General features: G+C 57.8%; 9 protein-coding genes across 9 annotated transcripts; 5 read left to right on the top strand and 4 right to left on the bottom strand.

Moving 5' to 3' along the window:
* Window positions 1–256: 256 nt before the first annotated feature.
* On the bottom strand, window positions 257–1,006 carry B0I36DRAFT_352087 (uncharacterized protein; the record flags this gene model as incomplete). Its single annotated transcript, XM_046157079.1, has 1 exon — window positions 257–1,006. The coding sequence occupies one exon, from the start codon at window positions 1,004–1,006 to the stop codon at window positions 257–259; it is 750 nt and encodes a 249-aa protein (XP_046009405.1).
* A 1,296-nt stretch (window positions 1,007–2,302) lies between these two features.
* Window positions 2,303–5,663, top strand: B0I36DRAFT_249178 (Fusaric acid resistance protein-like-domain-containing protein; the record flags this gene model as incomplete). Its single annotated transcript, XM_046150456.1, has 2 exons — window positions 2,303–4,274; window positions 4,330–5,663. The coding sequence occupies 2 exons, from the start codon at window positions 2,303–2,305 to the stop codon at window positions 5,661–5,663; spliced, it is 3,306 nt and encodes a 1,101-aa protein (XP_046009404.1).
* Window positions 5,664–5,819: 156 nt separating this feature from the next.
* Window positions 5,820–6,935, bottom strand: B0I36DRAFT_365787 (aminotransferase class IV-domain-containing protein; the record flags this gene model as incomplete). The annotated part of the gene is made up of 2 exons (XM_046159198.1): window positions 5,820–5,934; window positions 6,061–6,935. 2 exons carry the CDS (start codon window positions 6,933–6,935, stop codon window positions 5,820–5,822), a joined length of 990 nt encoding a protein of 329 aa, XP_046009403.1.
* Window positions 6,936–8,073: 1,138 nt separating this feature from the next.
* On the top strand, window positions 8,074–10,235 carry B0I36DRAFT_376027 (mitochondrial outer membrane 72K protein; the record flags this gene model as incomplete). The annotated part of the gene is made up of 4 exons (XM_046160418.1): window positions 8,074–8,268; window positions 8,429–9,398; window positions 9,454–9,927; window positions 9,991–10,235. 4 exons carry the CDS (start codon window positions 8,074–8,076, stop codon window positions 10,233–10,235), a joined length of 1,884 nt encoding a protein of 627 aa, XP_046009402.1.
* A 669-nt stretch (window positions 10,236–10,904) lies between these two features.
* On the bottom strand, window positions 10,905–12,998 carry B0I36DRAFT_352083 (uncharacterized protein; the record flags this gene model as incomplete). Its single annotated transcript, XM_046157078.1, has 1 exon — window positions 10,905–12,998. The coding sequence occupies one exon, from the start codon at window positions 12,996–12,998 to the stop codon at window positions 10,905–10,907; it is 2,094 nt and encodes a 697-aa protein (XP_046009401.1).
* Window positions 12,999–13,751: 753 nt separating this feature from the next.
* On the top strand, window positions 13,752–15,827 carry B0I36DRAFT_386497 (AhpC/TSA antioxidant enzyme-domain-containing protein). The gene is made up of 2 exons (XM_046161116.1): window positions 13,752–14,469; window positions 14,582–15,827. Exons 1-2 carry the CDS (start codon window positions 14,026–14,028, stop codon window positions 15,446–15,448), a joined length of 1,311 nt encoding a protein of 436 aa, XP_046009400.1. The 5' UTR covers window positions 13,752–14,025; the 3' UTR covers window positions 15,449–15,827.
* B0I36DRAFT_330062 (uncharacterized protein) lies at window positions 15,812–17,053 on the top strand. Its single transcript, XM_046154793.1, has one exon. It carries the CDS (start codon window positions 15,836–15,838, stop codon window positions 16,607–16,609), a length of 774 nt encoding a protein of 257 aa, XP_046009399.1. The 5' UTR covers window positions 15,812–15,835; the 3' UTR covers window positions 16,610–17,053.
* On the bottom strand, window positions 16,634–19,965 carry B0I36DRAFT_352081 (RNA helicase-domain-containing protein; the record flags this gene model as incomplete). The annotated part of the gene is made up of 4 exons (XM_046157077.1): window positions 16,634–17,777; window positions 18,186–19,494; window positions 19,561–19,610; window positions 19,667–19,965. The coding sequence occupies 4 exons, from the start codon at window positions 19,963–19,965 to the stop codon at window positions 16,634–16,636; spliced, it is 2,802 nt and encodes a 933-aa protein (XP_046009398.1).
* Window positions 19,966–20,774: 809 nt separating this feature from the next.
* B0I36DRAFT_330059 (anticodon-binding protein) lies at window positions 20,775–22,114 on the top strand. Its single transcript, XM_046154792.1, has 3 exons — window positions 20,775–21,039; window positions 21,111–21,687; window positions 21,748–22,114. The coding sequence occupies exons 1-3, from the start codon at window positions 21,034–21,036 to the stop codon at window positions 22,059–22,061; spliced, it is 897 nt and encodes a 298-aa protein (XP_046009397.1). The 5' UTR covers window positions 20,775–21,033; the 3' UTR covers window positions 22,062–22,114.
* Window positions 22,115–23,664: the final 1,550 nt, after the last annotated feature.

Raw genomic sequence — 23,664 nt, 5'->3', positions numbered from 1 at the left:
CGTTCAGGTCGCGTAGAGCTTCATACGCGGTTCATACGATTGAGTGCACTTGCTTCGTCTAGGTCGCTGGGCATACAGGCCACCAACGGGGGGCCTCCCAGCCATGGACAAGGCTTTCGACCTTTTGGTCCCGATGGGCCGATGCTCAAGACGCGCGGATTTCCACAGCCAGGACAGCGCCGCACGTGGCGTAGTGCCGCATGGTGTAGCGCAATGCTGTACAGTTCAGCAGGTCAAAGTGATTGTAACGCCGAGGTCAGCCTTCTGTCCACTGCGCCTGCACAATTCTGGCGACACGCTCGAGTCCGGCTGCGGCACGTCTGGCATTCGATGTTGATTCGGCTGAGCTCGCCACCACGATACCTAGCAGCATTGGCGGTGAGTTTGCGTCTTCCTCCTCGTCAAGATCGTCATCGTCATCGATAGAAATGAGACCAGGCATCGAGAGGGTGAGCTCGTGATGTATTGGCATGGTGCCCGCGTCTCCCTCTCCAGGCTGAATGTAATCCCCCAGACCCCCAGCTGTTGCAATCCGGTGTGTTTGCCGCGGCGAAATGCCACTGCCAGGAGAGTCGAATGGAACAACAGCGCCATTGGTCGATGTGCCTGCTACTGGGGTCGAAGTGCCGCGCGAGCTTGGGGTTGTGGTGTGGGTATTTGGCGAGCGGCCACCAGCTGGTCCGCCGTGCTGCGGTGTGATCAGGCCAGAGGCGGCAGTGGAATTGTGTGCTGACGGCGAGGCAGGGAGAGGCAGCTGCCTGACAGGCTCGGCGGCTACGAACGTCTGCAGGACCAGCGGGCCATTGTTGGCGTGCTCGACAATGATGCGTTTTGGCTTGCCGAAGCCGAGACGCTGGGCAGTCTGGTGGGCATGGAAAGCAGCGTGGGAGAGCGAGGCGAGGGCATCGTGTTGCTGCTGGTCGCGGGCTGATGTGACGAGGGGCGTCAGGGTGCGGTCGCTGAGGTGCAGTGCGAGGTCAGGGTGCCGGTTTATGAGGTTGGCCATGGTGTCGTCTTTGGCGTGGGGGCCTGCTTGAAGAGATGGCGACGGGTGGGTGGTGGACAAGCAGGAGTCAGATGCTGCGCCGTCCAGGAGTTGCTGAGCCGCAGACGAATGTCGCACCAGGAGCGATGCCGACAGACGAAGTGCAACTCGGCCGCAAAGGACATTTGGAGTTGTTGAGGACAGCACAGCGGGATGAGGGAGGCTGGTGGTGTTGGTTGCTCATAGATGGAGCTAGGTACAAGCAGGTACTTTACGCTAGATATGCATATCGCCCGCCGGCAACTTGCAGGCCCAGCACCGCCCCTGCCGCGCCGTGACGTCTTTTTCAGCAGCGTTACCCCACAGCTGGAGAGTGCTCCAAATGCTGCAAGGTAGTCCGCGCCTGCTGCCGTGTTCGCATGTGTCGTCAGGAACGTTTGTGGAACAACATGAGGTGTCCTGTACAGGACAACAGAAGCGTTGCCTCACCATATGACTCGGATCCGCCAAGCACGCATGTGAGTCAGCCTCAAGCTTGCTGACAGCCAGAGAGATGGACCTTTGGACGGTTGTGCCGAAGGAGCAACAGCGCAGACGAGCAGCCGGCCCCACACAAGCTCTTTGGGCGTGCTGCAGGAGCGGCCGGCCTACTTGGCCCGCGGACTCTCCTCCCCTCTCCCCCTTGCGGATTAAGGTGAAGACCCCTGCGGGTTGTCCCTTCCTTGCCCACCAACCTTGGGAACCCTACTAGCTCCTCTATGTGTACCTTCGGTGCGCCTACCCTTTTCCTTGCGCGCGCGCGGGCAGCACCTACTTGTAGGTACCGCTTGAATTGCCCAGGGTGACCTGGGCATGTCCCAGGCGGCGTACAGGACCTGCCATCTTGCACCGCTACTTCTGCAGCGCCGTGCCTCCCAGCAGTATCCGGCTTGTCGCACACCTCATAATTACTGCAAAACCATTGCGCACGACGTGCCACCCGAGAGGCTGTCGCGCTTTGACATACATCATTACGTACCTACTGCGTAGGTACCTCCAAGTCCATTTCACGCCTCAAAGCTCTGGCGGCGCGCCCCACTGGGTGCCCTGTGTCCCATGGCGACCAGTGCGCCTGAAGGCTCCAATGACGACGTTAGCGCCAGCCAGGGCGCCTTGGGCTCGGCTTGGCTGCCGCGTTTTTCGAGGCTTCCCACCCGCAAGGTAATATCCAGCTGCCCTTTTCCCTTTTGGCCTCGAGACTTCACCCGTGTTGTCTCCTAATGGCATCGCCGAGTTGCCTGTCATTACGTTTGCTGCCCCTCGAGCTGAGCTGACACCATGTCTCGGCCTCGACAGAAGCTTCGTAATGGCACCTGGATCATCCCCGGCACCGGCCAGCGCTCGCGCCGCCAGTTTACGCTCCGGCACCCCGACCTCGACGGCTCTAACGACGACGAAGACGCCCAACCCAGGCCCCTGAGCGAAGGCGAGTCCTTCTCCGACAAGTTTAGCAACGTCTCCCACAATGTCAGGCTCGCCGCACGGAATACCTGGCTGTGGGCCCAGTCGCCCAAGGGACGAGGCACCATCAAGTGCTCGATCGCGTACCTCATAGCCAGCATGGGCACTTTCTGGCATCCCGCTGCCTCCTGGCTCGGCCATCTCGACGGCAAACACATCGTAGCCACTATTTCTGTCTACTTCCACCCCGCTAGGACGGCCGGTTCCCAGATGGAGGCTGTAGCCATTGCTGTCGTGGCTGTTTGCTACTCTATGCTGATTGGCATCTTGTCCATGGCTACCTCGGTCTTGGTCGGCTCGGTCTGGGACCAGACCGCACTTTCCTACGTCATAATTCTTCTCGTCTTTATTGGCGGCGGTCTTGGTTTTGTCGGATGGGTCAAACAGAAGCTCAACAGCCCTTTGGTTAGTGTGGGTGCTAGCATCGCTTCTATCGGCATCATCACAATCGTTACCAAGGAGAACTCGGTCCATTCCGGCGTCTTCGCGAACCAGAAAATCATACAATCGCTCAGAATTCTCTTCATGGCCACCACCATCTCGACTTTGGTCAACTTGCTGCTCTTCCCGGTATCAGCCAGATACGGGCTGCGTGCCACCATGCGCAAAGCTTCCACCTCTCTCCACGACATGCTCACAATGATATCCCATGGCTTCATATATGGCTCAGAGGAGGAGTTCAACACAAAGGCATTCAGCGACGCTCTTGCCGCGTACAACAGCAATCTTACACTCATGAACAAGAACGCGAGAGAGGCCAAATATGAGTACTATCTGCTCGGCCAAGAACAGATCTACAAGCACGACAGAGCTGTAGTCAAGGCGATGGAATCACTCGCGCAATCGATTGGCGGACTGAGAAGTGCAGCTGACACACAATTTGAGCTGCTCAAAGAGGTCGCACAAGGCTCGACGGTTAACAGCTTAGCTGTCGGCGGAGCCATGACTCCGAGAGGAACGAGCTTCTCTCTGTCATCTTCGCCTCAATCTGTGGCTTACTTTGGCAGCCCGAAGTTTGGAAATCTCTCGGCTATTAGCGAAGCCACAGAGGAGCGGAGTGATCGCGGAAGCGGGCTGTCGACTCCCGGCCAGACGTTCTCACCAGCCAACATCTCCACTCCGGGTGTACAGACGTTCCGTACGCCGGCAGATATCTTCGAGTTGTTCATTGCGAGATTGGGCCCGTCCATGAAGTCCTTGTCATACACAATGGCAGAGATCCTCAAAGAACCCCCATTCGGCGAGCCTGGCCACCCTATAGCTGCACAAGACCAATTCAAAGACAGTCTCGCGGACGCTATAAGTCTTTTCAACGAGGCCAGGGCCAACGCTTTGGAGGAGCTGTACAGAACTGTCGAGTTCGGTAGACAGCGACCTGAGAATGTGCAGGCTGACTTCGAGGAGGTCGCCGCCGCGTGTGGGCACTTTTCGTTCACTCTCGTGAGCTTCGGTGACGAAATGCTGAGATATCTGGACGCTGTCGACGATCTCAAGTTTGTTTCAAGCCAACCGAGGAGAACGTGGAAGTGGCTGATGTTTTGGAAGAACATCGACTTCGCATACAAAGCAAAAACCACGCCCAACGACCCCGAAGCGGCCAATCTCGTCGAGACGGTGAAAAAGCTGCGACAGTCCAAGCTTCCTTCTGGAATACCAGCCTCGATGACTAAACGCAGAGATAATTTTGCATGGCAAGCCGAGTCGAAGGAGGAGAGCTTTTACGACAAAGTGGTCAGGGTGTGCTCCCAGCGGACGCTCAAAATCTTTCGGTTCTTGAGCCGGGATGACAGTAAGGGAAAGCCCACACGGAACGCCTGCTTCACAATGCTAACGGAGTCTGATAGTTCGCTTCGGTGTCAAAGTTGGCCTTGGTGCTACGATCTATGCCATGTTTGCCTTCATCCCGGACACTCGTCCTATCTATGCGCACTGGCGCGGCGAATGGGGCTTACTTTCATTCATGATTGTCTGCTCCATGACTGTGGGTGCATCGAACGCCACCGGATTTGCCCGTTTCATCGGTACACTCATCGGGGCCATCTTCGTCATCATAAACTGGTGGATCTCCGACGGCGAGGCTGTCCTGCTGGCCTTCCTGGGCTGGCTGGTATCCCTTGGAGCCTTCTATATCATGGTCGACCGTGGCAACGGGCCTTTCGGCCGTTTTATACTCCTGAGTTATAACGTCTCATCCTTATATGCATACTCGCTCTCACAAAAAGTGGACGATGACGATGACGACGAAGGTGGCGTCAATCCAATTATTACGGAAATTGCGTACCACAGAGTCGTTGCCGTCTCAATAGGAATTCTTTGGGGCCTCATTGTCTGTCGCGTGTTTTGGCCAATGCCCGCGCGACGAAAGTTCAAAGAAGGACTGGCGGTGCTATACCTCCAGATGGGCCTGATCTGGAAACGTGGACCGCTCTCGGTCCTTTTACACGAGGAGAACCACCCAAAGAGCTACATGAAGACTGGCGAGCAAGCCGCGATGCAGCGCTATGCTACACAGCTCCAAACACTGCGTGTTGCTGCTAAGTCGGAGTATGGACTACGAGGGCCGTTTCCCTTTGAGACCTACGGCCGAATCATGTCTTCGACACAACGGCTACTTGATGCATTCCACGCCATGAGCCTTGTGTCAGAGAAGCACGGCAAATTGAGGCCAGGTGAAAGGGCACTCCTGTATGGAACATCTGCAGAGCGCATCGAGCTTTGCGCACGTATTTGCCACGTCTTTCAAGTGCTTGCGAGCAGTATCATGCTTGAGTACCCACTGACAGATGCGATCCCTAGCGTGGTGAGTATGAGGGATAAGCTACTTGGCAAGATCTTCCGCTTTCGCAAGGAGCACAATGCGACACTGCTCAATGCAAACCTGGGAGGTGTCGTCAATGCAGACGATGTCGCAGCCGAGGGCGCGTCAGCTCCGAGTGACGATGCCATGGCCGATGTTCAAGCTGAGGCAGTCCCGGAGAGGGTCAAGGAGTCAACCATGCTTGGAGCTGTGGGCAGCGTCCCCGATGTTGGTGACGTGAATTTGGAAGAGTCGGACTATGCGCTCCTATATGCATATGCATTGGTTACGAGCCATGTCGCAAAGGAGCTGCGGGTTGTGGAGAAGGAGATTGAGAATCTCTTCGGCCGTCTCGATGATCAGACCGTCCTCTTGCAATAGGCGCCGTGCGCAAACGGCCTGGGGTGACTCAGTATAGATGTTCAGCACAAGACGAATACAACTCTCGACATTCTTTAGATTCATGAAAGGGCTTTGGTCGACGCGGGTTTGTGTACCTGGGTGAGCCATGGCCGACTGTCCGGCTAACCTGTCATGCTATGTTCTGAGCATGATCTTGCCGGCGAAAAAGCCTCGCACCCCATTGCTGAGCCAACAGTCCTCGCCATCGACAAGCGAATCAGCAGGGATGACTTCTTCAACCGCCAGGCCTCTGCATGACCCTTGCACAGTTAGACCTTGTTTTGACCATTTCACCACGCTCGCGATTGACCGTGGAACAGCATGATGGGGGAGGGGCCAATCATCCCGAATAAGAATCGCGTAGGGGAAAACGTACCTCTCAAGTGCCCAGCGCCTTGAAACTGCGTCGTGACCACCGGTCCAGTGCTGTGGAGCGGCACCAGCATGAAGAGAGCCAAGGTCGGTGCTGTTGTGCCATTTCAGCTCCGTGATGGGCGGTGTGACCCAGCGCCCGTCGCGCCAGAAGTACGGCGTCGTGAAGCTGCCCTCCATGATGGAGCCGTCGGCGTCGTTGACAAGGAGGACCTCTGCTGCAGTCGCAGCGAGCAAGGATGTCTTCATGCGCTCCCTGGCGGCGTCATAGTGTGCGCGGCTGGTTGTCTTGAAGTGCGTGTATGCCGACGGCTGGGTTCTGCCGGGGTCTACGAGGACTCTCACTCCCGGCTGCAGAGGGGACGGGTCTCTAGGGGCTATGATATGAACGTTGTTATTGTTGTTGATGGGCATGCTCTCATCTCCGGGCAGCCGAGTCGCGAATAAGCCCTCCAGCGGTCGAGGAGGAGTGTCGGAAATGTCGTGTGTTATGGAGCCGTCTTGGTCCACGCAGATCCGCAGCTTGCGTGCTCTGCCTGTGGCATGGTCCTCCTGGAACTGGGCCGCAATATCCTCGGGCAAGCCTGAGATAAGGAAGGCCAGGCCGGGCTCGCCGGAGAGCTTCTGCACGGCGGCGGTCCAGCCAAAATGCGCAGCCGCGCGGAGGAGGCGATCACGATGGAGGTCCAGATGGAGGAAAGGAGAGCGGTGGTCCCGGTTCCAGAAAGTGAGAAGCGTTGTTTCTGGGAAGTGGCTGGTCTGTTGGTGGAGCTGGTTTGTGCTGGCGATGCCGGTGATATCTGGACGATCTGGGACTGTGAGGAGAGCTGGGTCGTGGCGGAGGGAGGTGAAGATCTTGAAATCTGGGGTAGACGACATTTTGAAGCTCAAGGGGGGAGAAGCAAAGAGAAATTAAACTTGATTCGCACGTGACGAAGAATAGTCGGACGCAAGATGCTGCTTTGGCGACCTCAGTTAAGGTTGCCTTCGCAAGGGTGGCCCAGGAGACTGAGTTTCGGTACTTGGTTATAGATCGGACGAGGTACGGGCACCTGCGAACACGATCAATTGACTTTGGCACCAGATCCTTGCCCTGTTGGGTCAGTAGTTGCGGCAATCAGGACGCAGTCATCACGCCTTGGCGATTGTCCGGTACCTGGACCTGAAGCTATCGCCAAGTCTGGAAAATCCGTCCAATGGCGAGCTGTGCGGGTAGGAGCGTGCGTGCTGTTGCTAGGGACAATGACGCACTAACAGCTGCAGCGCAGTGGATGCCGCAAAGTCTGATAGCACCCACCATGTGCCGCCATGCCCCCGGAGCCAACGTGTTGCCCATGACGAAAAAGTGGGCTGCCTATTGCGCTGGATGTCTACCTAGGTACACTAGTATGCGGCGATGCTCATCGTAGTTGATAGAAGAACCAGGGCCAGGCCAACCAATACACCTCGACAGGCTCAAGAAGGTCCATGCAGCCATTGATGATTGGAAAGAACCGCCACCCCGATCTGTATCCCAGATCAATGTCCAACTGCTAATTCTCGTTTCGATTTTTCGGATCTGTCTAACTACTCCCGTGGCTGCGAGGCGGCCAGGAGCGACTGGACCGGGGGAAGTGCTTTGCTGTGGTAACTGTGCTGGAGCTTCCCCACCCCCTGCTGCCGCCCCATTGGTGCGTTGCTGTGTGTATCATACATTTTTCAATCTTTGCTCCCCCCCGGGCCTGCCTTGGTTGTCCCAACCACGCCGTCCTAATATCTCGTCCTTATTGGCACTGCGCCACTCCTCGGCCTCACCCTCACAACTCCCACGCCGCTGCCGCCTCCGTGCTGCTTCTTCAGTCACCGTCGCCATTCTTGGTCGATTGATTGCCTGCCCGTCTGCGCCGCTCCCCACAGCCGCCGCACCGCCCTCTCCCATTGTCGCCGACGTCACAACTGTCCCGGCGCCCAACCTCGTAGCCTAGGCCCGGCCATCGTCACCCTCGCCCACCCGCCTCTGCCGACAACAACCTCCATTATGTTCAAGTCCTTCGGTGCCTCAGCGGCCCCTGTGCCGCCGTCGCCAAACTCCGTCGCCGTCCCTGTCGAGGGCTCCGTCTGGGACCGCATCACCAACTGGGCCTCGGAGAACAAGACCCTGGTCTACACGGTTGCCGGAGTCGCTGTCGTTGTCACTGGCGCCGGTGTCGTCTACTACCTCAAATCTGATTCCGTATGTAGCCCCGCCGTGCTTGGGCCTTGCTGTCTTTATGCTGTGTTGGCCAGCATGCCCTGTCCTGTCGTGGGCGGTGTCTCTCACCGCACGCCAGCCAGGCAGATTATCACGGTTCATGTTGAGCACAAGCTAACCTCACCGCGCCTACCCTCTACAGTCAGCACCCCCGTCTGAACCCAAGCTCAGCAAGAAGGAGCGCCGGAAACGGAAAGAAGCCGAGCGCCAGGCCGAGACGGACAAGACCACGGCTCCCACAACTCCAGAGAAGAAGGCCCCCGCCGCGGCGTCAGTAGAGAGCGCCGATGAGCTGCCCGAGATAACCGCAAAGACCGTCAAGACCTTCACTCCGGAGCAGCTCCAGCAGTATGCTCTCCAGCTCAAGACAGCTGGCAACAAGGCCTACGGCAGCAAAGACTACAACAAGGCTATTGACCTTTACTCCAAGGCCATCCTGTGCAAGCCCGACCCCATCTTCTTCTCCAACCGCGCCGCTTGCTACAACGCGCTCGGCGACTGGGAAAAGGTTGTCGAGGACACCACTGCCGCCCTCAACCTCGACTCTACCTATGTCAAGGCGCTGAACCGCCGTGCCAACGCCTACGAGCATCTCGACCAGTTCAGCGAGGCCCTACTCGACTTCACCGCCAGCTGCATCATTGACGAGTTTAAGAACGAGTCCAGCGCCAATGCGGTGGAACGCCTGCTGAAGAAGGTTGCCGAGCAGAAGGCCGAGGACATCCTCAAGAACAAGAACCCCGAAAAGCTGCCTAGCCCAACCTTTGTCGCCAACTACATCCAGAGCTTCCGCGTCAAGCCTCGTCCTGCTGGGCTCGAAGACTCGGTCGAGCTCAGTGAGCGCACCGGCAAGGGCAAGCTGCAGCGCGGCCTGCAGGCGATGGAGAAGCAGACGCACGCTGCGTACGAGGAGGCTGCCATTGCATTCGAGGACGCGCTCAAGTACGGCGACCTCGGCGAGAACGAGGCGCTTGCCTACAACCTTCGTGGTACATTCCGCTGCCTCAAGGGCAACCAGGAGGCCGCGCTGCAAGACATGGACAAGAGTATCGAGCTTGATCCCGCGTTGACGCAGAGCTACGTCAAGCGTGCCAGCATGCACCTCGAGATGGGTAAGTGAATTCTTGATGTTGCTCATGTGTTGAGAGAGTACTAATTGTGAAGAAGGTGCTCGCGACAAGGCTGCCGAGGATCTCGAGAAGGCAATCCAGATGAACGACAAGGATCCCGACATCTACTACCACCGTGCCCAGCTCCACTTCATCCACGCCGAGTTCCAGGACGCTGCCAAGGACTACCAGAAGTCGATCGACCTCGACACCAAGTTCATCTTCTCCCACATCCAGCTCGGTGTCACTCAGTACAAGATGGGTTCGATAGCCTCGTCTATGGCCACCTTCCGCCGATGCATCAAGAACTTTGACAAGGTCCCTGACGTCTACAACTACTACGGCGAGCTCCTGCTTGACCAGGGCAAGTTCGAGGAGGCCATCCAGAAGTTCGACACCGCGATGGAGATGGAGAAGCAGACCAAGCCCATGGCCATGAACGTCTTGCCTCTGATCAACAAGGCACTTGCCTTGTTCCAGCAGCGCAACGAGTTTAGCGAGGCCGAGAAGCTGTGCGAGGCTGCTCTGATCAGTAAGCTGGCACCAGTTCTTTTGATGATATTCTACGAACGTCTTATACTAACGCCGTTTGCAGTCGATCCCGAATGTGATATTGCCGTCGCCACCATGGCCCAGCTCCTTCTACAGCAGGGCAAGGTTGTTGATGCGCTCACGTACTTTGAGCGTGCCGCCGAGCTCGCCAGAACCCCTGGCGAGATCGTAAACGCTCTCTCTTACGCCGAGGCGACCCGCACGCAGCTGCAGGTGCAGGAGAAGTACCCTCAGCTTGCCGCCAAGCTCCAGGGGATGGGCGCCGCGTCTGGCGGATTCCCCCGGTAAAGCAGACATGATCGCAATGTTGACCTGAATGGTGTGAGGAGCAGCTGCGGGGGCTGACCTGCGGCTGGTCCTCGGATGATGTAAGCTGGTGTATGTGATGAGGAGGAGGATGTATAAGAGCCCTGCAATCTGGATTGGGGCTTTGCTACGTCGGTTGGATTCGCTTTCTGGCATCGGTTGTTTTGATCTGGTTCCGGGATGGCTTATGAGGAGGGAAAGTTTTTGTTATCACCCCCGGGCGCACGCATTTGCAAGAAAAGAAAAACTCTGATGATGACCACCCCCCCTATTTTACACACACACGCACAACACAAAACAACCTTTGTAGCACTTGGTTGCTGTTGGAACTATGGCAAGGCATGATGGCCTGGCCTAGCCTCAGCTGGCTGGCCCTGCTCTGTACCTAGTATTGTAAATACATAAATGACCTTCCCCCCTCCTTGTGGGCGGCGCGTGAACTGAGCACATCTTGGACTGTTATCTTTGGATTTCATTTGCATTGTTGAATCATGAATATGTGTGCATTGCGTCTTTAGGCTGCTGACCACCACCATGTCGGCGCGACATAGAGAGAGGTGCTATGACCCGCCCCGCGGGCTTGCAGATATTTCTGTCCCGTCATGAAAACCTACATACATACCTGCTTGGGTACATACGAGACAGGTATCCCTACCGCGTGGGAACACAGCTCGGCTCGTCCTCGGGGAGCACGCCGCGAGGGAAGAAGGCGGGATAGACGCCCTGCGCGGCCCGCTCGCGTATGAGCTGCGCGTAGCTAGTTGTTGTTGTTGCGGCTGCCGTTGTCGTTCTTTTCCTCTTGGTGCCGGCGGAGCTGGCGTTATTGTTATTGTTGTCGTCGTCGATTTCTTCGCCCGGTCCCCGCTGGTCTGCAGCCTTGGCTGCAGTAGTGGGAGTAGTTGTCGTTGTAGTGGCAGCTAGGCAGAGGATTTTGGTGGCGCCGTCCGAGTAGGGGACTTGTTCGCATGGGGTTGCCAGGCCTTTGATGTTCTCGGCACCGAAGTGGGAAAGGGGAGAAGAAGGCGACGAAGAAGGAACCGAGGATGCTACTAGATCCTGTAGGCTCGGGTCGATGACCAGGGGTATCCCACCGCGCAGGATGAGCTGCATGTCTGCAGGCTCGGCATAGATTGCTGCAGCGAAGTAGCTATCCTTGTCTTGATGGCCACTACACACACTATCACTACAACCACATTGATCCGAGGCCACGTGGGTCTGGGCGCCGTCGTCGCCAGTTTTCAGGGCGCATGTTTGCAAAGGGGAAGAAGAGGGGTAAGGTCTTGACACGACGATGATATCTGCCGCGGCGCCGACTTGGATGGCACCAAGCTTGCCGCTCACGCCGGCGACCTGCGCGGCATTGGTCGTCATCATCTCCCAGATCGTACGGGCTGACAATGGACCCTGCCCACGGCCCCCTGATCCGGGCGTCATGGCTGCAGCAGCAGCAGCAGCAGCTGTGACATCGCGAGCGCAAGCCGCTTCCCTCGACATGCTCGCCGACCCCGAGGGCAGCCAGTCCGTGCCCAGCGCGACGTTGACCCCGGCGTCGAGAAGCGCGTGTATGTCGAGTGTCTTGCCGTACAGGAACACGTTGCTGCGCGGGGACCAGACCACGGACGCGCCTCTTGCTGCGAGGAGGGGGTACTCGGAGACTGGCACGCCCAGGGCGTGGACGAGCCCGATGTTTGGGCCCAGGATGTCGGTGGATAGCCCTGGCACAGGAGCCACGGGCCGCGGGGGCTTCAGGTGGCCGGGGAGCTGGACGGTGCTCTCGTTGAGTTTGGCCATGTCGGCGGGGAGGGCTCTGCTCTGGTTCGTGGCGAGAGGAGGAGGAGGAGGAGGAGGAGGGTTGTCCGGAGACAATGGGGTGGTGTCATAGCCTTCTTCCGAAAGGCAGCGGAACTCGTTGAGGGCAGCGTCGTCGACACCCTCGGCCACGTGCGCGAGGTACCGGTGCATCCTGGCCACAGACGGACCGTCAATCATGCCCACTCCATAGTCACAGTCGCCCGCCCGGATAATGCCCTTGGCATCTCCGAGTGGAAAGACGTCCCAGGTGGCAACCTGCTCTGCCAAAGCCAGGTCCTCGGCGGCGGCGTTGACCCGGCTGGCATCCGGCTGGCCGCTCTCGCCGCTGCCGCGCAGCCATGACCAGAGCGGCTCCTCGAGGCCGTCGGCATAATCGAGGTTGCGGACGAGGCCGGGGACCATCTGGCCTCCGACGATGCTGGTGGTGCCGGAGAGCAGGTGCCGCAGCTCGCCCCAGCGCGTGGCGTCCTCTGCGGTGCCAGCCGTCTCGTTGACGGGGGCCGGGCGGGCGGTGTGGCCGCGCAGGCCGACGCGCCAGTCGTGGCGGTGGTCAACGCGCTCGCCAATGTCTGCGAGGGGCCGGACGGTACTGAACTCGATGTGCTCGTGGGTGTTGATGAAGCCCGGGCTGATGACGGCGTCGGGCCCGCAGCGGATTACGGCCAGGGCGTCGTCCTGCTCGAGGTCCCAGAGGTCCATATGCTCGTGCGGCGGCCGAATGGAGGTAATGGTCCCGTTAACGACGAGGATCTGGGCATCTTGCAGCACGCCTTGTGGGGTCAGCGCTGTGCCCTGCAGCAGTAGCATCAGCTGGCCGTGCTGGGCCGTGGCCGGGCGGACGACGGAGCAGCCGGAGCCGGCCGGAGGGGCAGTCCCGGATGCGGAGCTGGTTAGGCCGGCAGCGGCCAGGACGGGCACGCTGAAGTTGAACATGGCGGAGGCTCAGGGCGCGATCGGTATGGTGTGGTGTACTCGAGGACGGACGGTGGCGTCCATGGCCGGACGGCTCGGTGACAGGGAGCGGCGCGGAGCGAGGTGGACTCAGTCGCCCGGAGCCGATCGCGGGCGGACCCGGCGGTTGCCCTTGGGCTCGGTGCGTCTATGCGCGCTCCATAGAAAATGTAAAGATTGCGTGCGAGACATGGGGATGTTAGGTAAGCGGTCGCGGATACCAGACGTTGCGCAACACGTCAATCCGACCCAAGCACGTGCCATCAAGGCTGCCAGAAACAATCCGAGGGCAAGGCGGCGTTGCATCTCTCGTCTCCGGGGAACCGAGCAGGGCAATGACCTCATACCCACGCCAAGTGAGCTCCAAGGAAGGACCCCGTGCCACTGCCCCAAGTTAGCTCTGGCGTTGACGCAGATATGGGCCGTGGTGGCGTCCAGTGGAGGACAGGGGTTGGCTGGCTGGCTGGCTGGCTCAGGGAGGCTGGCTGAGGCCGCCGAGAGAATGAGAAGGGAACAAGTCAGATCAGCTGAAGGCAGTTGACTGTCTGGCGCCGATCATGGCTCTGGGCGGGTGGGCTTGAGGGGCACCAAGCTTTTCAGGGTGACAGTGGCAGCCGACGATCCTCTCCTCTGCAGAGTGCCTCCGCCAGCGCGGAACGCCAGTCATCCGGCGCCGGACAGGGGATGCGCAGCGGCCCCAGGCTCACCAGCATCCAGCCCTCTTGTTGCACGCAGCCAGGCCCTGCCCATCCTGGCCGCCCGCTTCCCTGTTTTCACTTCCTCGAAACCGCCACGGCCGCTGCGCCCTGCTTGCTCCTGCCCCTCCCACGATACCCTCACCCGTGCTCCCCTCTGCCTGCCTTGTCAACCAAGGACCTGCCCAGCAGAACCCCTCGGAGCACTCAGCCCAGCACCTCGCGAAGGGCAAGTAGCTACCACCATCACGACAAATACAACAACAAAGGACAAACACACCTGGAGCACACGACAACGCACTTGGCCAGCAATCATGGCCACGCCGGCCGAGTCCGCCCCTGGCCCTGCCGAGCACAACGACGCCCCAAAGACTGGCCCGCAAATGCCCGCTCAAGCAGAACCACAAGCCCCCACCACAGCTCCCGCCCCTGCGACGCAGCCAAATAGCAACAACAACAACCAGCTTGCGCCTCCGCCGCCGACGACAGAAGCAACTGCAACTGCAACTGCAACTGCAACCGCGACGGCAAACGCAAAGCCCACCACAGCACCAGCCCAGGACGACGTCAACCCTCCAGACTTCCAGGGCGAGGTCGCTACAAACAACGACCTGCCCTCCCAGGATGTCATTCGTCAGATCCAGGACTACACCGTCCTCGACCGCAATGGCAAGACACGCCCCTTCAAGAGTCTCTATTCGGGCCACAACGTGCCCCGTCGCGTGCTCATCATCTTCATTCGCCACTTCTTCTGCGGTGTAAGTCCACCCACCCTCTCCCCGACAAACGGGCCCCTCCCCCTGCCTTCTGGACTTGATGGGGATCAAAAGCACCTCGGAAAACTAACAAGCGTCCGTTTTTCCCGTTCAGAACTGCCAAGAGTACATTCGCTCCCTCTCGCCCTCCATAACTCCCGAGACCCTCCTCGCCCTCCCCGTCAGCACCTTTGTCGTCGTCGTCGGGTGCGGCACGCACGAGCTCATCGACACGTACATCAAGGAGACGGGCTGCCAGTTCGACGTCTACGCGGACCCGACCCGCCGGCTGTACGACAAGCTCGGCATGATCCGCACCCTCAACATGGGCTCCAGGCCGGCGTACCTCCAGAACAAGAACGTCGCCCAGACGGTCGTGTCCGGCGTCATGCAGGGGTTGAAGCACCTCAAGTCCGGCCTCGCGCTCAAGATGGGCGACCAGCGCCAGGTCGGCGGCGAGTTCCTCTTCGAGCCGGCGTCCCTCTCGCTCGACACGCCAGTCACCACCCCGCAGAGCGACATGGGGAGGAATCCCCTGGACGCCGAGGTGGGGGCACCTCGCGAAGAGGGCAAGGCAGAAGAATATCTAATGGGCAACGGCAACAAGGCTACAACCAGCACTGCCAACGGCGGCGGCGGCGGCCGGCCAGGCCTCCACGACGAGTCACAGCACGGCATCGAGGAGAAGCGTGTGACGTGGTGCCACCGGATGAAGACGACGCGCGACCACGCCGAGATCCCCGAGCTCATGGAGGTCCTGGGCCTCACGTCGGGCGGCGAGCCGATATTGCTCAAGGAGAAGGACGAGGCCCGCTTCGGCAAGGCTCTGCGCTCCCGCAAAGGCACGGGGCTCAGCCTGGCGAGCCAGATGAGCCGGATGAGCATGGATGCGCACAGGCCCGTGCCGGAGACGCAAGCAGCAACCACCCCGATCACCAACGGCAACGCGAATGGGAATGGCGTCAACGATGTCAAGGTCTGAGGCCAGCAGTCGAGAGCTGGCCCGGCTGGGAAGTAGTCGCGCATCTAGATATCGATGCTACAGGTGAAGAGCAGAATGTCGGCAAAAGAGGCGCAGGCGTGGAAGCCGTCTCACGGGTTTCTTCGTTTTCTTCTTATTGTTTTCACATGGCTTTGCGAGGAGTGCGAGATTTATGCTTTGAGCGAGTTCATCTTGTTTGTGGCTTGGCAATGCCGCGTGCGTCCTGTACTTACTTATGATCCTCAATTACCAACACTGGCTACTTCTTTTACGGCTTTTTTTTTTTTTTTTTCACTTCATCTCCACGCTCGTGATCACGGGAATCTCCATGCACCTGTGACCAGATGGGTCTGCTTCAAAAGGTTGTGGTCAAATGAGTGTGATTTAATGAACGACATTCGAGTCGAGACTGACTGCGAAACTAAGTACACACAATGGTCTAGAAGGGGAGAACGCAACTACAAGAGGTCGTGCGATCATGAAACAACAAAGCCGTACCGACATATTCGCGCCTGGACGGACTGTGTAGAGTTCGAGGCGTTGCTGACGTTGGTAGGAGGAGGTGTCGACGTAAGACAACCCATGATGGCAATTTGTGGCCGACCAAGTACTGTCATGGAGCACTCTCGGTCGCCTTTGATGGCTTTATGGTCTCAGGGATCACCCTTGGCAGTTGGTTGGCAAGAATGTAATGATGAGCCGCGGGTAAGTGCGGACGGGGTTTGGCTTCCAATGATTTCGTGGGCAGAAATTCTGATCCACTCCAAAGGTTGTCCCCAGAGTTCTTTGCATCAGAAGCGTGCACCAAACGTGGTTCCCGCAGGTGGAAGACCCAGTTCCAATCGAAGGGCACAGCTACTGGTGGATGGTGAGCAGATGCAGAACCGATCCGTAAAGGATTGCACTCGCTGCTTCGGGAGCAACGAGAAGTTAAAGCTGACGTCTAGGCCGGGAAGGTTGTACGCTTCCGGTCTCTCCTATACGGCCAGTGCGGCTCACAATGGTTCGAGCCCTGGGGACCCGGGGGTTGGGGGCACACCGAAGTGGTCGTGCACAAGACGAGATGTCCTGGAGGCAAGAGTGCAGCCTGGCTGCAGGTCCATGGCCCGTTTGTGCGGCGTTGTTGTCGCTCGAGGCATGGGTCGCGACAGCGCGAATTGAGTTTTGCTGGTACCGTCTCGAGGATCAATCAAAACCACCTCCAATTTGGCTGGCAAACGCGGTGCTAACGCTCTTCTCGTCATCGTCGTATCTGCGGCCGTATCCGCCGTTGGAGTAGCCGGTGCGGCCACTATTCTCGACATACTGCTTCAAACGATCGCTCTGGGTGTACGAGGTAGGTCGGGACCGGAGAGCGTCTTGCAGCCCAGCACCGAGGCTGGCGCCGCCCTGTCCCACACCCTTGGCACCGATGACACTGGACGTGCCATCAGTGTATTCGGAAGTTGCCACGCTCTCGCCAGCAATGCTCTCTGCCCCTCTCGCACGCCCTTTCCCGCTTGCACGACCGCCAGAGCTAGGATTGAACCCAGGCAGGCCCGGCCAATTCTCAGCGCCGAAGCTGGAGAACATGGGTGGGAAAACAGTGTTGCCAAGCCCTGCACCACCAAGAGCACTATGAAGGCTGGACACGTCATCAGGGATGTATGACATGATGGAGCCCGAATCGCCAAAGTCGGTAGAAGAATGACCGGCGTAGCCGCCAGATCGGAAACCGGAATTGCTTGCAGCGTAGGAATTCTGCTGGGCCCGTTGACGGAAGTGGTTCTTGGGCCGACTGAATTGAAGCAGGGATGTCTGCAGGTTGTTAAGCGGTCCTTCGACCAAGCACTTGCGCTCCTTGAAGTGGACCAGGAGGTGGTGCCACAGATCGTGCTTGGACAGCACCTTGGGGTTGCCAACAATGACCACGCCAAACTTGGCACGTGTCAGGGCAACATTGAGCCGACGAGGATCCGACAAGAAACCGATGCCCTGGTTGTCGTTGCTCCGAACGCAGGACAGAACAATGAAATCCTTTTCACGTCCTTGGAAAGCGTCCACGGATGCGACTTCGACTTCCTTGTACTGTTCCTTCTTAAAAGTGCCCGTGTTCTGCATCGTGTTGACAATGTAGCTGCGCTGTCCTTCGTATGGCGTGATAACACCGATGTCTCCAGGGCGGACACCTGCTTTGAAGAACCGAGTGACTATCTTTTCGACGTTGGACGCCTCGGTTCTGTTGAGATACGATGTTCCCGATGCTGAAATTTCCTCGTTGCCAAGGTTGGTCCAGAACATCATGGGCATCTCAGCAACCGGCCAAGGAAAATCGACGTCCTTACGGATCCTGTTCGGTGCAGATACACCGTTCTGAAGAGAGCCTTCGTAGAACATGTTGGAGGGAAACTCCGAGAGGCAAGGGTGCATACGGTATTGGATGTTCAATCGGATCGGGGTGAGGTTGAGCCGAACAAGACGCTCGAAAAGTGACTGGTTGAGACCTGCCTTGGCCGCTTTCTTGTTCATAATGACTGGTCCCAGCTGCTTATGATCACCCACGAGAACAACTTGCTTGCAACCCAAAACCAGGGGGATCATGCATTCTGGCTCGGCAGACTGCGTCGACTCGTCAATCAATACGTTGCGGAACTTCATCTTGGCGAGCCTGGGGTCTCCTGCACCGACACATGTGCAACAGACGACGTCGGCATTGCTCAAAATTTCGCGCTCGGCAGCTCGGGTAAGCTGTTTGTACTTCTTCTCGTCCTGGCTAGACAGTTCGCCAACTTGAGTCTTGAGCTCCTGGAGCTTCACCAGTTCAGGATTGCTGTCAAGCATGCGAACCTGCTCGTGCAAGGCGAGGAAGCTGACAGAGCTCTCAACGTCCTCTCGAGACTTGGCGGTGAGTCGAACCACCTTGAGACCGGTAAGGTTGATGCGCTCGCATAGCTGATCAACAGCAACGTTTGAAGGCGCACAAACGAGGACTTGGCTGTTGTTCATCTTGGCAAGGTGGTAGATAATGGTGGCCGAAGTGACAGTCTTGCCGGTTCCAGGAGGGCCCTGGATGAGACTGAGCGGCGTGGAGAGCACATTCTTGATGGCGTTGATCTGACTGCTGTTCAATTCAGGAAGACCAGGAACACTGAACTTCTTAGGAAGGTTCGTCTTCATAGGCGCAACAGCCACCTCGTGACCAAGCAGCTTGTGGAAGATGTAGCCAGAAACACTCATCTCGTCGACCGCGAACGTCTTCATGGCCGCCTGCATGCGATCATACGAGGTCGCTTTCCAGACATAGTCGGCTGAAAAGTTGTGGGTGCACTCGGTCGGGACGGACTTGTCGTTGCCAGTCTTGCGCAGCTCGAGAGTGACCTCCTCAGAAGTATTGTTGGGAATCTTAACCACGTAGCCAACGCCTTCCCATGCCGGGCGTAGCTCTCCCTTGTATTTCAGGCGCATCTCGTCTCCTACTGCGAGCTTGACATCTCCGGACTCTAGCTTGGGAAAAGCAAAGGAGGCGAGGTGTTTGTTGTTGAGACCAAAATCCCATCTCACAACTAGGCCGTCCTCGGACTGGGCCTCCTTGAGCTTCTTGTCGTAATCGGACTCCATCTTGACCAGCGGGCCAAAGATATTTTGATACTGGAAGGGGTCGTCGTACTTGAGAATCACAGGGTGCGGTTCGTCGTCGATGCTGGCAGTCTTCTCGAGATCGGCAGCGGTCGCGTTTGCGTTCTCTTTCCACATCTCTTCCAGTCGGGCAATCATGGGTGGCGTCAAGTGGCGGGCGCGGAGCTGCTCATTGTCCGAGGGCGGGGAAACAAGCCATGGCAGAAAAGTGCGATCCTCAATGAGTGGTTGCCATCTCGAAATGTCCCAGCTCATGTCCTTCGACGAGGGCGCAGCGGCACAGGGTTGACGACAGAGAAGTACAACGACGGTGTCGGACTTGGCGGGAATGAAGCCGAGCAGAAAAACGTTCTTGGTGCCACAGCTGTAGCACTCGAGGGTGGTGTCGCCAAGAGCTGACTGGGGGTGAAGCTGAACCTCCTTGTGCCTGGCTCTGACAAGATGGTTCACAATGTGCGAAGAGCTCGCACTGCCCTTCGCGCTACAGAACCACTTACTACAGCCAAGACACTTTACCACTGAGCCGGGCGAGTGGATGCCACAGTAACTATGTGTTGTCAGTACGTCGTACTTCTCAGGTGATGTTATAGTCGCAGGACCTACGCGCAGGCGTGCGGCGGAAGCTTCTTTTCTTCCTCCACGTTCTTCAAGCTCAGGCCGCCCATGGCGCCAACTGGCATGCTTGCCAGACTCTCCGTATCGTCCTCATCGTAGGCTTCCGTCTCGTTGTCGTCGTCATCATTGCGGCGGCGGCCATTCCCGAGACCTGCTCGGCCGCCAAGCTTGCCTCTGAACAACAGGCTCTCATCGGTATCGAGCGTCGAAAGATCGTCATCTCCGGCATTTATGGCAGCTGCCGAGTCGGATACGAGATGGTTGCCGAGATGTGTGAAAGCGTCCATCTTGACGTGAAAGTGAAGGTAGGGGCTGGCTTAAACCCGTTCTTGTCGAAGCGCAAAGAGCGCAGAAGGAGGGCGGAGGAGCTAGGTGTCTTGAAGCGTCAGTATTGGAAGCAGGATGTGAGTATGAAAGCCGGCGTTGGTGGCAAAGGATCCTGACTCCTGCTGCCACTTAAGGTCACTAGGTGGTACCGAAAAACATACCTCAGACGCGCAGGCGCTGCACTAAGATTCTCAGTGGGTGTATCTTCCCTCCGTGGAGTGAGAAATGGAGGTGGTTTATTGTTGTTTGCCGACTGCTTGGTCTTCGTCACATCCTCGAAAGTTTTGGCAGCCGATCTTCAAGAGGCCTTGGATCCGCTTCCGAACACGCGCGCAACCGACAGTGGCGAGGCCGCGCAAACCTCCAACCGAGGTACGTCGCTATCGTCGGCTGGGTCGCCGATTCCTGGTGGCGGATTCTAAGGGCTGTGGTAGCGTTTGTTGACGTTTGCGTGGAGCTGCTCTGGTTGAACGTTGGATCGCCTATCTTGAGCACTGAGTCGACAAGAATTGTGGTGGGCTGGCGCGAGGCTGCATAGCCTGGCTTAGTCACTGGGAATGGTGGGCTGTTGCCCGCCAGGGCACTTTTTTGGCGGATGGAGGGGCCTCCTGCCACGCGATAACTTTCAGTTGATGGCAGGGGCCGCCAGTGGCGGACGCGCGCCAGCATAGTGCCGACGTCTTATCGATTGATGCACCACGACGCTCATGCAGGGCCCACTGTAAAGTCCAGTGGACTCAGAAACTTTACGATCTGGGGATTGGATGGAGGCGCATGGCATGTTTGGCGACGAACGCAACTTCATCCACCAGGAACACACGTCTTCGCCCGACCCCCTCAGCCAAGTGTTGCGCCTATTGAAGTTAGGGTCTTTTGAATCCTGGACAAGCATAACTTACGTCGCCTCACCGATCCAGCTGTCGTCGAACACATCCGCGTCAGCATTTTCGGATTGATCACGGCCGAAGTCGAAGCCCCAACCACGAAAGACGTCAAGAGGAGCCGCCTCGCAGGCGTGTTGCGCAGCCATGATTGTGTGTCGCCATTCTGTATTCCGCACCCGGATCCATTGAGAGCGAACGCTAATCAGTGTGCTTCCCAAAAGCGCAAGCAAGCTCGCCAGAGGCGCGACTATCTCTACCGGAAAGCCCTGCTCCTCCGCGAAGCCGAGATCAGCGAAAAGCGAGCCAAGCTGCGATCATCGCTTGCGACCGGACGGCCACTAGATCCTTCGATTGCGAATGACAAAGACTTGAGGAGGGACTACGCCTACGACGAGTCTCGCGCCGACCGCAGCGCCGCTGAAGAGCTTGACCTCGACGACGAGTATTCACAACTTTCGGGCATTGTGGACCCGCGTGTGCTCGTCACAACGTCGCGAGACCCTTCCACCCGGCTCGCGGCGTTCGCCAAAGAAATTCGTCTTCTCTTGCCGACCGGCATTCGGTTAAATCGAGGCAACCTCATCTTGCCGGATCTCACGCGGTCAGCCCAAGCCAGTGGTCTCAGCGATATTGTGCTCCTCCACGAGCACAGAGGCACGCCCACTGCGCTCACAGTCTCTCACTTTCCTCATGGCCCAACAGCGTCCTTTTCTTTGCACAACGTGGTGCTGCGGCACGATATCCCCAACTCGATTCGAGGGACAGTCAGCGAGTCATATCCGCATTTGATCTTCGACGGTAAGTGTTGTCGATCAAGTTTTCTTTCCAGCCAGTTATTGACGTGGCCTGCACATCTAGGATTTACTTCTCGTTTGGGTCAAAGGGTTGTCAAGATTCTGAAGCACATGTTTCCGCCCCGTGACCCCCTGACAACCAAGAACAAGTTGGGCAGCCGTGTGGTCACCTTCAAGAACATTGACGATGCGATAGAAGTACGGCACCACGTCTTTGTGCGGACCGGCTACGATAGCGTCGAGCTGTCCGAGGTTGGACCCCGCATGACAATGAAACTTTTTGAGATCCGGGGCGGCACGCTGGAGAACAAGGACGGAGATGTAGAGTGGCACTTGACGCAATACACCCGGACGGGCCGGAAGAAGGATTATCTGTAGAGGATCAGTATTACAGTTTCATTCACATAGCGAGATACCGTGTTGATTACTAACCTGAGCCTACTACCTCGTGCATTGTAGTGTTTACATTTTTCACGATTTGTTGAAGCATTGCCCCCAAGCCGCATGGTCCTCCACACAACTAACTGTTCAGCTCCATTAGAGTTGGCACTCGTGGCGCATCGTCGACTGCTGAACAACAAAGGCACCTGCGGTCCTCGATCTCCCTTGAGCTAGGCAGCACTTTTTGAGTTTCCCCGGATTTCTTCTATCGCTGGAAAGCTTGCCTGCACCACCGCTATTTGCTCCTGTTCCTCGTCGAGGGGCGACAGGGGCTTTCCTCCTTCACTTGTAGTGATTGTCATCCATGAAGCGACTGCCTGCATGTCAGTGGCTATGGAGGTGGAGCGCCGAGCTGTGGCCAAAAACATGACCGCTCGAGGACTAACCCACAGCCCCCTTCGCACCCCTGCCATGCAGAAGTGCCAAAAATAGGCCCGAGTTGGTGTCGGCTCTTGACGTTTGCGAGATCTGCAGGCTGGCGGGATGTACTGCCATCTCTGGAGCCATTACAACCAGGACCAAGACGGACATTCAGAAGCCATTCTCGTTCGTGCTGTGTCCCCTCCCCCGCTATGTCAACCCGGGATAAACGCCAGGCAAAGAACTGTCGCAACCCAAGAGGGTCTGGAGAGGCCTGGCAGGGTCTGGGCCCCATAACGACTCTAAGCTCAGTGCCGTCGCAGGAGCTGCAGCGTGATAGATTGGAAAAGGACTGGAGAATGCACAGCTGCGCGGTGGGGAATGGCTAACTCGATGCGGTATTCAGCTTGCGACTTGGGCTGGTCCCTGGTGCTGATGCGGCACTGGGAACTGCGCAATCGAGCTCAGCCTTGGAGATCCCCCCCCCCCCAACCAGTGCATATGGCTGGGAAAGGCGCGCAGGTGTGGTTGCGTACTAGATACTCTTGAAATGTATCATGTGGATATGACGACCGGCCCTCTTCGTTGAGCTTGCCACGCGGTGAAGAACACGACTTGCAATCAGCTCTGCTAGAAATGTCAAGCCCGATCCTCGCGATCCAACAAGGGGAAACAAGAAACAAGAAACGAAACGAAACAAACCAAGCCTGACACGCTCTGGCAACCTGGGAGAATCCGGTCCGAAAGCAGTTGGCCGCAATTCAGCAACCACCGATCCACCACTACGCTGGTTCCTGGGCGTCAACGGTCTGGGTGTGTACCTTGATCTGCACCAAGCCTCACTCGGCGGCAAACCTGATCCATAATCGAACCGAGGAGGGCAAGGCACCAGCTTTTGAAGGAGAGTGGGACACACCCCTGGCCTGTATGTCCGTCCTCTGTTTTCTGCTTCTGCAGGGTTGCCTCTGAAGACAGGGATCAAGCAGGCGCTGACGGGCCATCATTTCGTCAGCGGGCATCAGTCGACGGTACCTCGACACCCGCGCACGCCGTAGTCCACACCCGCACCCCAGTAATTCTTTGCTAGCCCGCTGTACCTTATTTACCTGAGATCCGCCTTTGCACCTGCTACCCACTCCGCTCGCCTTGTCTTGTTTGCTTGCCCTCCCTCTCTTTTGCA

The sequence above is a fragment of the Microdochium trichocladiopsis genome (genome assembly GCF_020744255.1).
Source record: "Microdochium trichocladiopsis strain MPI-CAGE-CH-0230 chromosome Unknown B0I36scaffold_8, whole genome shotgun sequence".
NCBI lineage: Eukaryota > Fungi > Ascomycota > Sordariomycetes > Xylariales > Microdochiaceae > Microdochium > Microdochium trichocladiopsis.
Note: the sequence above shows the minus strand (reverse complement) of the source record. Positions and strands in the feature narration are given on the sequence as shown.